This window comes from Crassostrea angulata, chromosome 10 (genome assembly GCF_025612915.1).
Source record: "Crassostrea angulata isolate pt1a10 chromosome 10, ASM2561291v2, whole genome shotgun sequence".
In the NCBI taxonomy this organism is placed as follows: Eukaryota; Metazoa; Mollusca; class Bivalvia; order Ostreida; family Ostreidae; genus Magallana; species Magallana angulata.
The window spans coordinates 8,783,635-8,796,652 of NC_069120.1; the positions used below are offsets into that span (position 1 = coordinate 8,783,635).

General features: G+C 31.0%; 1 protein-coding gene across 1 annotated transcript; it reads left to right on the plus strand.

The window, feature by feature from the left end:
* Positions 1-10,002: 10,002 nt before the first annotated feature.
* On the plus strand, positions 10,003-12,638 carry LOC128167954 (GTPase IMAP family member 8-like). Its single transcript, XM_052833976.1, has 2 exons — positions 10,003-10,107; positions 11,551-12,638. The coding sequence occupies exons 1-2, from the start codon at positions 10,077-10,079 to the stop codon at positions 12,267-12,269; spliced, it is 750 nt and encodes a 249-aa protein (XP_052689936.1). The 5' UTR covers positions 10,003-10,076; the 3' UTR covers positions 12,270-12,638.
* Positions 12,639-13,018: the final 380 nt, after the last annotated feature.

A 13,018-nucleotide genomic window follows, 5' to 3' on the forward strand; every position in this document is an offset into this window, starting at 1 on the left:
TACATGATCAAAATTTCTTTAGAAAAAAAATACAGAATTTGAAAAATTCATATTCTTCAACTGTTTTGCCCGAGTCGATAACTTAGACACCTTCAGTTTTTTCTTCTGCTGACAACAGTATCTTATATCCTTCGACGAAAGGGAGTTATTGTTTGATCAGTAAACACTGTAGTTAACTGGTGCCATCCATTATTATAGATAACCAGATGCTATCCCGTGCAAGTGCGGGAATTAACACTTTACACATTAATATGATACAATGTTAATAGTACTTTGAACCATTTCTTTTGTTTATTGTTGTATATACCGTGTCCGATTTTTTTTTCTTAAATGCTTTCTTAACCTATTCTTCAAAGTTAAAATAGAAAACTATCTGCATAGCTATTTAGAGAAGCGGAGAGGGATGAAAAATCGAAACTGAAATTGATGTTATGTATATGTACGTGGCCGTAATTGATTAAGAAAACCTTTTTTAAATCTTATTTCAAATCAATAAATAGATATTTAATACGAAAGACGAATAAGGTCACCTAAAAAAAATATATTTTTACCACGGTAATTACGAGAAAAAATCTCGTTATTACGAGTTAATTATCTCGTCATTACGATTTTATTCTTTCGTTATTACGAGAAAAGATGGTTAAACCTATTTATATTGCTAGTACTTTTCAAAATCACTTTTTAATACATTTACCGGTATAATATTGAGATTATTTAACCTCCAGTTGACTGGATACCTACAACTTGGTTTTTTCTCTTCTATTTATTAAACTTAGTTTGCCATACTGTTAGAATTTGTCAAATTGGAAAAAAAACTGTCAAGTTTTATCTATTTAATAGGAATAAGGATAATATTGATTACAATGAAAATAGAAACAACTAATGTCTTTAATTACTGCTTGTTTTTTTTTTTCATCCAAAAATTAATATTAATATTAAATTAATATGAACAAAACACTGTTGTGAGTACATTTTATAAAAGCTGGTATTACACATATCAGAGACATTGCATATAAAGTGATACCAAGGATTTTGCCTGATTTTTGAATAGGAGAACTAATACATGAATATTATTCAGAAATTAAAGTAAATTCCATAAAAAGAAGATAATACAACATTCTTATCTGTTATACAAGTAAAGTGGAAAAAATATTGTTCGAAATTCTGTTCAAGTAAAAGAAGCATTTCTTTTAATTTTCTCGTTGTGTAGAAAATAACAAATATGGGTTTTCTTCGTGTACAGTAAAGATTTTGTTTTTACAAAATTTTTATACACAAAATGTTTAACCCGACAATATCAAACGAATACTTGAAAAAAAAATGCAAATAAATGATTCATGCATACTTACTAATAGATGGATTATATTAAGAGGACTGGGTAACCCTTGAAATGTTGTAGAACTTGATTTTTAAATTTTTCATAATGGAATTTTTACATATGAAAAACTGTTAAAGATTGGAAAAACAGATTCAAACAAATGTCCATTAAAACAGAATGCAAAAATTTATGGCACATGTTTGTAATATGTGAAGAGGTACAAGAATTCCAGAAAGGTTTTATAATATATCATTTGGAATTGCTACTGAAAGACTGTGAAAATAGTGTAAACAATGTATTAGATTTAGATGAAATTTTGTTGACGATATTCCCTGATGTCACGATTAATATTAATTCATTTTTTGTGAATTTTTTCATATCAATATGTAGATTTACTATTTATAAAAGAAGACAAATATTGTTACAAAATAATTAAAAGATAGATTTAAAAAGGTTTTTTTCACGCGAGACCTTTGATAGTTGCTTATATGTCCCTGGTTGTAAATAAACGCATATACTGTAAAACTCGTAAAACTGGTTATAGCGAAGTCCTAGGGACACATGAATTTACTTAGTTATAACCGAAATTCGTCATATCCGTACAACGAATTCGTAATAATAGCAATAGCGAATTCACTATATACATATTTTCTTTCACCAGACGACAATTGCTGCTAATTGAGGCTTAGAATGAAAATACATTTTTGTATACCTTTAAGAATCGGATTGTGAATTGAAGAATTATGTCAAAATAAATTCATTCAAACCATTATGTTAAATGGAAATGCAAAGTTTTTAAACTGTAAAGAAATTCGTTATAAAAGTGTTAAATGTCGTTATTATTCACCTCTACGGGGCTCAAAATCAGTTCACTATATCCGTAAATTCGTTATATCCAAATTCGTTATAACCGTAAAATTTTGCTAAGATTTATTAAGGCTCAAAATAACTTCTCTATATCCAAAGTTTCGTTATATCCGTGTTCGTATTAACGAGTTTTACTGTTAAGAACATGTATCCTATTATTATTATCGTAGAAAGTAAACTTTAAAAAATTAGAAGATAATAAAGTCAAAAAAGTTCATACTTATACTGCTCGGATAACAACTGTAAAACTTTTTTTCAACCACTATACATTATGAGATCGAGTTTACTGTGTATGGCCTAAAATCAAGAAGTGGAACGGAAATCGATATGCTTTTGTATAGAAAGAAACCAATACCGGCCTTATAGATCAAGTATTTTGTTATATTGAAGTATACCTTTCAAAAATTAAATCAAAGTGTAACTCCTTTGTCAGAATAACGCAAGATTAAGTAGAAGAAGCGGACCATTGTATTAGATATAGTAAAGCTGGTTAACAGCTTGAATTTTCAAGTTGGACAGAAACGCTCATGAATGGTCCATGGGCCTCTCTTTAATTCTGTCCTGAGTTTGAAAAATAAAAACTTGTTGATTTGGTTTGTACCCTTTATATCATTGCATCGTTTTGGTTAGCTATACTAAAATAATCTAATTCTTTAATATGATAACCTACATGTAAGTATAGAAATGTTGTCTAATGCAATTAGATGAAGGATAATGTATAAGTTATCATAACAACATAACACATTGTAGACTCCTATGCGCTTCTATAACAGTACATATATATTTGACCATGCAGTGGCATCTACTCTACTACGAAGAACTCTATATAATATGTTTTAGGGTGCTACCGTTGTGGCGAGCGCAGCTAGCAAGAATTACACAAACCTTGCATCATTGTCATTTTATTTACATTGTAGTTATCAACTATAACACTTATTAAGAGAGAGAGAGAGAGAGAGAGAGAGAGAGAGAGAGAGATTTTGTACGTGTGTAATTTCCCATTTTTCAATTTAATGGTTTCACAATATACAATATCTGAGTGTATAGGTTTTTCAACTGGTTATTTTTTCTATTTGTTCTTTTTTATTTAGTTCAGATTGATTTTTATCTACCCTACCTATATGTACTTAACATACATTCAAAATTAGCTTAAAATTGGATCGATATGACATGCAGTAAAGTATGGCTCTTGCTAGTATATGCATGTATTTAATCTCTCTATCAAAACCAAAAAAAAAAAATTAAAACATCATCTGGGGCAGGTATCGCAGTCTATACTTTTAAAAATTGCTAGTTCACGCATTACAGATGTTTGATCCAACTCTAATTTATTGCGGGAAATATAGCGCGAGAGCACTGTGACGTCATTCATGAACTTGTTGGTCTTTGTTTACGTATCTCGACTCAATACGAAGGTATGGGAGCATGTAACAACTCTCTTGGGTCTCGCCAAAACTTGTGCAGTACTCAGAACGTGTCTTCAAACCTGAAGACACCGTAAATTGCGAGTTATATGTCGGCCATTTTTGGCAAAGCACCACGGGTGAAAACATTAGAGAGCATTATAGGACGTAGACAAAAAAATTTGTTTGATGAATCTATAGGTTTAGCTTGTTCTTTTTCCCGTGCACGCTGGTTCTTAGAGCTCGCTTCACACGCTATTATATTGGAAACTAAATAGAAAAAAATAATAAAATAAAAGAATAAAATAGATCTGATTGGAAATTGGTTTACCGTCCATTTTTCTGAATTGCTTGATATTAGGCTATCTCTTTTTAAACTGTCTTACCATTTTTATCCGAATAACATTTTACATGGCCACTGGGATCCCAAGTGGCAGCATCATCTGTAAACAAAAATAAATAAATAAATAAATATATAATTAATATTAGAATTCAAACACACAAACAATTACAATATTATGAAAATAACAAATTAACATCATTAAAAATGGACATCATTCTTCCCTCAATGATCCGTGTGAAAATAACTCATTTAATAATGACCCTGTTACCCCGGACTAAATTTTAAGAATAACAGATCGCCGGGACCAGGTACTGTTGTTAATGAATATATTATTATAATAAGTCATCTATCAATATCATGATGCCATTCTATCTGAAACTTTTTAATTTAGTATTTAATACTGGTATTATTCCGGAAACTTGGCCAGTGGGAAATTTAAAACAAAAACATATGAAAAAGGTAGTTATGCTGACCTACAAATTATCGTCTTATTAATCTGTTGTCTTGGAAAGGATTTTGTGTAGAAGGTTAATTGCCAATGCTGTTAATATTCATCTTATCAGGGAAAATCAGATCGGTTTTAGGGGTAATCATTCTACTATTGACAATATGTTTGTTCTTTACTCCTTGATTAAACTCTCTTTACTTTAGAAAAAGAAACTCTGTGCCTTCATTGATTTTCAAGCTTCATTCTACAAATTTTGGAGAGTAGGGTCATTGAAAAAGTTATAAGATCTCAAAATAAAGGGAAGTGTCCTAGGGATGTTGCTAATATGCATAATTGTTGTAGATCCAGAAAATTTTATAATAATTTTATATTTCCTTTGTCTGGATGGTGTCCATCATGGAGAAAACCAATCTTCGTTTCTTTTTGCATTTTATCTTAACAATCTTGGAAGAATTTTAATCACATGAAAATGTATATTATGATCTGTCCAGCCTTGAAAGGGTATTTAAAAAAAACTACTTACCATCAATGTATTTTAGACGACCAAGTGTTTTCAATTTTTTTTAATTATTTTCATGTGAAAAGTAAAAAAAAACAAATTTGTTTTAATTATTTTCATGTGAAAAGTAAAAAAAAAAACAAATTTGATTAAACAATAAAATCACAAAAGTGGCAGAGTGCAACATACTTATTTGTTCTGTGATGTTTTACTGTACAAAGATGAAGGGCTCAGGTGGTTCAATTTCGAGCAGATAGAGGTTAATTATTTCATGAATATGCGTGGAATAATGCTATATAAAGTGATGGTCTATTGTGAAAATTATCAATTATGGATAAATGATTTTTAAGTTTTCTTAAAATATTTTATGCATATTGATAATTTCTGTTAAATTCGCGAGAGTTATCTTTCCTGCGGTATTGTCAAAGTTATATAGCATCTTCATATATGGACACAAAATCAACGTCGCTGGATGTAACCAATGAATTTCTTCCGCCGTAAAATCTTTGGAGCGTCATTTTAATAGCGTGGGTTCTCACTTTCTTTCAGGACGCCGATAGCTAAACATTGAAAATTTTCAAAGCGATCTGTAAACCACCTCCACCCCTCCACCTTCCTTTTTCATGAACATTTTTATAAAAACGAAAAATCGTTGTGTATTTCCTTTTTTCTTTATTAAGCATGGCGCTTTCAGACCACACGGATTATGTTTTGCATAAATTATCTAATCAATCACATCATTGATTACATCAGTAATGGGAGTTATGGATTATTTTAGTTGTAAAATATTATGGCATAAAGAATGAAATATTCATAATTTTATAATTATTTTTATAAACTTATTAATTATTGTTATATAATCATATATTGTCATTTTCCTGATTATTTCAAACCAAATTTGATTAAACAATAAAGTCACAAAAGTGGCAGAGTGCAACATACCTATTTGTTCTGTGATGTTTTACTGTACAAAGATGAAGGGCTCAGGTGGTTCAATTTCGAGCAGATAGAGGTTAATTATTTCATGAATATGCGTGGAATAATGCTATATGAAGTAATGGTCTATTGTAAAAATTATCAATTATGGATAAAAGCTGTTATTAGTTTAATAAATAGTCAACTCTTCAGGTTGATGTATACAGTATACACACTTGCTTTTTTGTATAATCTTCTTTGTATTGTATATCTACTTTATGTTGTTATTTCGTACAAATGAGTAAAATTGAATTGAATTAAAGAACAGCCTGTCCTCCGGACTGCAATGTTGAGAAGAGGGCAGAATGGACAAAGGAAGTGTCCGATTTATCTTTGGACAACTCCCTAAATAATTATCGACATCCACAACGCAGTAGAAAATCCCCATAGATAGATATACACCCTTAGCATTATCACATCTATATTCAGGTAAGTTTATATTTACAAATGAAAAATCCTTACTTTACGATTAAATATTATTTAATACGCGAACATATTTTGATATGGAGAACTGTAGTATTTGTCAAATAGTACAAAGATATTTCATTCGCATTATTCAAAGTCAACTCTCAATCTCAGATATGAATACATCAAATAAAAGGGGAATGTCGAAACTCTTTATTACATCATGGTCTACCCAATTCACTTGAGATTGTTTTGATTTGCCATATATACCCCTATATTTTTTAAAAATAAAAACATGAACGTAGACTCACAAAATCGATAAATCATATAAACCACCTGTTACTTCAATGATGTCGAACACCAACTACTAAAATCATAGCTCAGTTTTACATAAAGTTGCTTTATAATGTTTGAGGAGGTATCTTCGAAAAAGGAATTTTATTTGATTTGTAATGAATTAAAATTATACAAAAATGCTGTCATTTAGGCGTTATGATAAAATGTAAGGGGCAGTGTAACTTATTAACAAGTTTGCTCGGTGACAAGGATAGAAAAGCGTTTACAACCACCTTTGTTATTATCGTAACTCACCTGTCAGGTGAGATATTTACCTTTCAAAAATAATTTCCTAGAGGGAAATAATGTTTCCCATAGGAAAAACAATATTCCTACAGGAAATTTGAAATTTACTATCGGAATACAAGAACTTCCTATAGGATTTTCAATTCCGACAGGATTTGATAAAATCCGATAGGAGATAGACTATAGGAAAACCGCCTGTCTGAATCAAATTACCACAGGAATAACATTCTCGTACAGGAAATATAATTCCTCTAGGATTGTCAATATTTCCTGTAGGAGAATCATTTCTCCTATGGAATTATAATTTTCCTATGGGATATTAATTTTTAAAGGTAAATATCTCACCTGTCAGGTGAAACACACTAAAAACAAAAGTGGTTATATACTTTCCAGTCAATGGTCTATCATATTGTACATTGTATGTATGAATTTTTCCGAAACTGTCTCTTAAGGAAGGAGTCTTCTCATTATCAAACATACTTCTTATAATAAGAAATTCATGAAAGTTTTACACAATCAAACGGACCATATTACCAAATGATTCTATCAGTTTAATCAAATTTGACCATTTCGTTTTGGCATAAAGGTCAGGTCAAGGTCACTACCCTTTTCCTCAACGTAAAGGATGATAACAGTAAGTGTAGCTCTTTGTAGTTCTGTAGACATTTGTTTAAGAATTGAAGATTATATTCTTCAATGAAATGATAGAATATCGGATTGTTTATCAGCTTATACTACAAAATTGAAATAAAATTGATATTGCTTAGCCCGCATTTCCTCTAATCCTGCATCTTCAAAGCTTTATTCGATTTTTTTTCAGACGTAAAATAATGCATGAAGTATAATTCAGCAAACGCGCCAATCGATCCACCAACAGAGCAATGATGATTTAAATATCTCCTCCCTCTGATTTAAATAGACACAATTCAAGTAGGTTCGGTTCGATTTTTCCGGATTTAGATTATTTATAGGCATTTAAAAATCCTCAATTTTTTAAACTGTTTGCTAATTTTGGTAAATTTAAGCGTGCGTATAAATAAGAAGTATCCATCAGTGCTTAACTATTACGAGAAAAAAGCAATTTGTTGATATTTTCGACATAAAAACGGCACTGAAAAAGGGCCCATTCTCTATAGCTTAAGTGCACTTGTTCTTTTGATTATTTTTTTATGCTTCCAATAATAAAATATTTCTGATTTTTATGTATTATGAAGACTTTATATAAAGATATAAATTGACAGAAAAGCTTTTGACCATTTAATAAGAGAGAAAAACTGATTTTAGTGATTTTTTCCACAAAAATCCATGTATAGAATGGACGCTTTAAAAAGCTTATACAAATGTAATTTGATAAGCAAATAATATTTTAAAAATTTATTCTGAAACCCAAGTATCATATCATTAGTTCACATTATTAAAAAAATCCCACATTAATGTTATTGTTTTTAAAATGCTAAAACAGACTCATTAATCTGCAGCAATTCTGATTTGCGAAACATGTGATATTTTCCTACGCCAATATTACGCCAAAAATATAGTCCTTGTTAGATTCAAAACATTGATTACTTTTTCTATGCCAAGTTGTATTATAGTAAAAAAGAAAGAAAATATACTATTTTAATTTTCTTTTATCTTGATTTAATGAACAATTAATTAAATTTACGTCTGACAAGTCGAAAACCAGAAAAGACTCCTTCCATAAGTGCAAAAATGCCACCTTGGGACTGGCATAATTATCCGGCACAGTGTTATATGAATTAACTACAAGTTTTCGAAGAAATATAGGGAATAATACGTGGTAGATGTAAATATTGTTGAATGATTTGATTTTTACGCACGTTTCACTCGAATTCGGAATGAATTAAAATCTTAAACTTGAAAACAGTGAGTTTGCTTATATTTGTAAAAATTCACAGTAGTAAAAATAACCAGTTTTACGATTTGATAATAAAGAAAGTGAGCGCACAAGATTGTAAGTTTGCAGGAATCCTCGACACGAATCAATTGGGATTTAAATGTCTATAACCTCGAAAGGCTATGTACAGGTTTCAACAAAAATATATTATGTTGAGAGTCGAAGCACATGGCTATTCCGGTTATTAAAAACTCACAAGCTTTCAAAAAATGGCAATAAGAGGTAAACCGATGTTAATGCAAACATATTTTGATGAAGTTATATTGTGTATATCCTAAAAAACTAGTAATAAAAAAAGAAAATAGTGTTCAAACAGCAGATCTAGAAATCAATAACAACAAATTAAAATATATACCGGTATATTATAGTTCGACATCATGGTATAATAACAAAAATTTAAAACAAAAAAGTTTAATGTTTAAAAAAAAAATCACCACTAGTTGGATTTGAACCAAAAACACTGAAAGATTGTATTCACTAATCCAGAGCTAAACCACTGAGCCATGCGAGACTTTTCAATACATGCTGTATAAAGTACTGTTTGAAACAACATTGTCATTTCAATTGACTTTGTTTTTTATCCTTCAAAAAATAATTTGAAAAAGTACATAATTAGTCATCTGGGTCATCTCTCCATCTTTTTTTAAAAAGCGACATTTTAAATGTTGAAATATGTTATCTTTACACGTTTAAAATTTGTGGAGAGAAGACCCAGAGACAACAAAATCATTTAAAAACAGTTGTAAATAAGTAGGATTTTGCATGAATTGCATCGTGTTGCTATATTTAGACCCATATTTTGATAACAACCTTTTGCATTTCAAGTATTTTTCCACTCAATCCACATCCAACAGAAACCAAATAACGGTTATAATTCGAAAAATATTCAAAATAAATTGATGAAATTTTCACTCTCCTTGTGCGCCCAGATTCCTGCCGAATGTACGTCTTAAGCGCCCACTTTCTTTATATACATGCATAGTACTTACTTCCACTAGACGCCATGGTGTTTTTACTCTTTTTAAACTACAAATGACTAATTTTTTTATCAAACTTCCTGTTATCACTTCAGAAATAAATTGACTTTTGATATCGAAAACAACGTCATACAGTACAAAAACGTGATTGGCCGACAGCTTATATGTACTTAGCACATCTGTTTGAACTGGGTTTTTTTAAATCTGCATATCTGGCTATCTGCCGGTAGTATATGAATGTAATTTGAACGTCTGCTATAACTGGTGGGGTTTTTTTAATTTGAACTGTGACCTTGAATGAAATAGATATTATCTGCATTGCAAAGGTTTATTGTGAGGCAAGAATGTTCAATATGGAGGACTCGGAAACGTCTGGTAGGTTATAATAAGAGTTTTTGTTTTATATGCAAATAACATGTGGATGATATTTCAATTCCAAATCTTTCTAATAGATACATGTAGTGTGTACACTCCTCTTTGTGTGGTCGCGTTTAGCACATTCCAGTCAGTTTATATTTCCGATTTCTCCTCAGTTAATACATGTCAATTGCATTTTATTTTACAGATAAAAAATATTAAGGTTCATTTATTTTATCAAATTCGAAATTAAGAAATGCCTAAATCTTTACCCTTCTGATGACATCGTAACCCCGCGCCAAAATTTTGGAGAAGTGCAATTATACTTTTCAGTATAATATGTCTTAAATGAACTAAAAATTCGCCTTGATATAACTTCAGAATAATGAGGATAGAAACTTATTGTGCGTTAGCGTAAGGTAAGTGTTGAGATGACTTAAAATAATATAGTGTGTTTGTATGTAATAACACTACGGATCAAATACATGTATTTGTCCCGTATAATAATTCAATATATTTCACCAATGACGAAAATGATACACTGTTTTTGGGCGCAAGCGGGGTTTACATAATTATACCAAAAACGGTAAAATTGCCAATAATTTATTACTAGTATTCAATCGTAAAATTATTGAAAATTATATAAGTAATAAGGAATCATTCATTTTCGCTAGCAAATGGTTTTCGGTCCACTCTGCTCCTCATAAACCCTTGGCAGATCTCATCACGAAAACTCGGTGACAAGCTCCGTTTTATGATTGGTTGCAGCTGCGAGTAGCTGATCAAATCGCAGCGCTAAAATTAGTCGCTTGTAAATAAACTTTAGAAGAAATACACGTGTGATCTGTGGAAAAACAATCATTCCTAAATTGCTTTTTTTAGATTAATATGTCCTCTTTCCTATTTAAGAGCATCGTTAATTACCGGAATGTTCCTATTCTTGCTAATCAACATGTTTTATGTTGTATTTATGCCATAAAGTGTATATGACCCATTGTTTCATTCGATTGAAATGTAAATATGCAAGGGGCGCAACTCTAGTTGCTCGCTAGATAGCGCCACCGCAACACCGAGTTTTCGTAATGTGTTCTGCCAAGGGTTTATGGGGAGCAGAGTGGACCGAAAACCCTTGGCTAGCAAAGATGTGAATATTGTGGGGTGATAATTTATAGGCCGGGTCGTGAAATAGAATGGATAGCTGAAATAGATATCAGCTTATATTTGGTTAACTATTTAGTGCAAAACTAAAGACAGGCTGTCTGTGGTTGGTTGTTTTTTGTTTGTTTGTTTGATACAGGTTAGAACTTCAGATTTAGTAACAACCCCTCCCATTCGCGGCGGTAGCGCTAGTTTTCTTCGGGCTTTATATTTGATATGATCACGCCCCGACCAAAGTGATCACCTTATAATGCTCAAAAATTGACTCCTTATTCCTTAGATAATCTTTGTCATAAATTTTAGGCACAAACGCGGAGCTAAGGGTATTTCTGATTGGACCTCGCGGTGCAGGGAAAAGCGCAACTGTCAACACAATAATTGGCAAAGACGTGGCTGAATCCACAAGCTCCTTGCGGAAGGAATCAACAACAAAGAAAATGAATATGTATCTTGTTGAAAATCAAGATGTTGTTCTAGTTGACACTCCGGCGCTACGAAAGTCCTTAACAAAACAACTGAAAAAAGAATTCACAAAGTCCGACATTCTGGCGTTTGTAATAGCTGCACAGAGTTTACAAATGGAAGATGAGTCTTGCATTATGATGTTTTTAAAGGACCTAGAATATTTACATTCTCGAAGTTTTATCTTGCTAACAAGAGGAAGTAATATTGTTGATGACAACAATGTATTCAACCCTGAATCTAACAAAGAATTGTACAGCCTATATGAAGCTGTTGAAAAGAGATATGTTGTGTTTGAGAATAGGAATAAAACTGAAAAAGAAAGAAAACTTTGTATCGATAACTTCCTGTCCATGTCAAGAGAAATTAGTTCTAATGAAGAAATCAAGATAGAGACACCAAGGGTCAATGACACCAAACTTAACAGAAAAGTCCGCATAATCAGTTTTGCAGCTATTCCGATCTTCCTAGGTTTTATCATGAGTAGTAACAGGTTCAGAACTATGTGTCTTGGTTTTTTTAATGCCTTGGGACGTTTTTTGACTTTTCCATTCCGTTGAATGTTTTTTAGAACTTTATTACGTCTTGGATGTACAATGTATATTCTTTATAATTTGATAATATAATATGTTAGCCTATAAATCCTATTACATTTTTTTTTTAAATGGACAACATCGATATGTGAAATAAAAGAATTTTTATGCATTTTGGGTGTCCTTGAAATCACTGCTGGCGTGGGTTACACCATATTCTTTGTTTTTTATTTATATCATACTAGATGAAACCTTGTGCAAGCGCGGGAATTAGCTTTTTACACATTAATATGATACAATGCCTATTATGTTGAACCATTTTTTGGAGTTCATTTCCATTTCTCTATATACCTTTTTCTGAAATGCTTCTTAACTTATTCTTTAAAATTGATGATCGACTGAATATTTTGAGGAGTGGCAGAGATGAAAAATCTAAAATGAAATGGACAATATATACATGGACGTTGCCTTAATAAAAACATCTTTTTAAATTTGGATCTTAAGGTCGAACTTTAATATAATTTGTATTACTATAACTGTTTTGTATTTGTTTGTTATTTGTGTTACTATAATTGTTTAAATATTATATCAGATAAAAGTTTGTCTTGAAAAAACACAATTTTTGGGGGAAAGGGGGGGGGGGTTTATCTCCATTAAACTTCACCGTTTTACGCGTACGTTATTTATCGATATAGGCGTAGAGGACAATCTGTTCATTGTTCACAAATCAATGTCCAACGTTTACTACCAATCTGTCATGCTATAAAAATTAATGA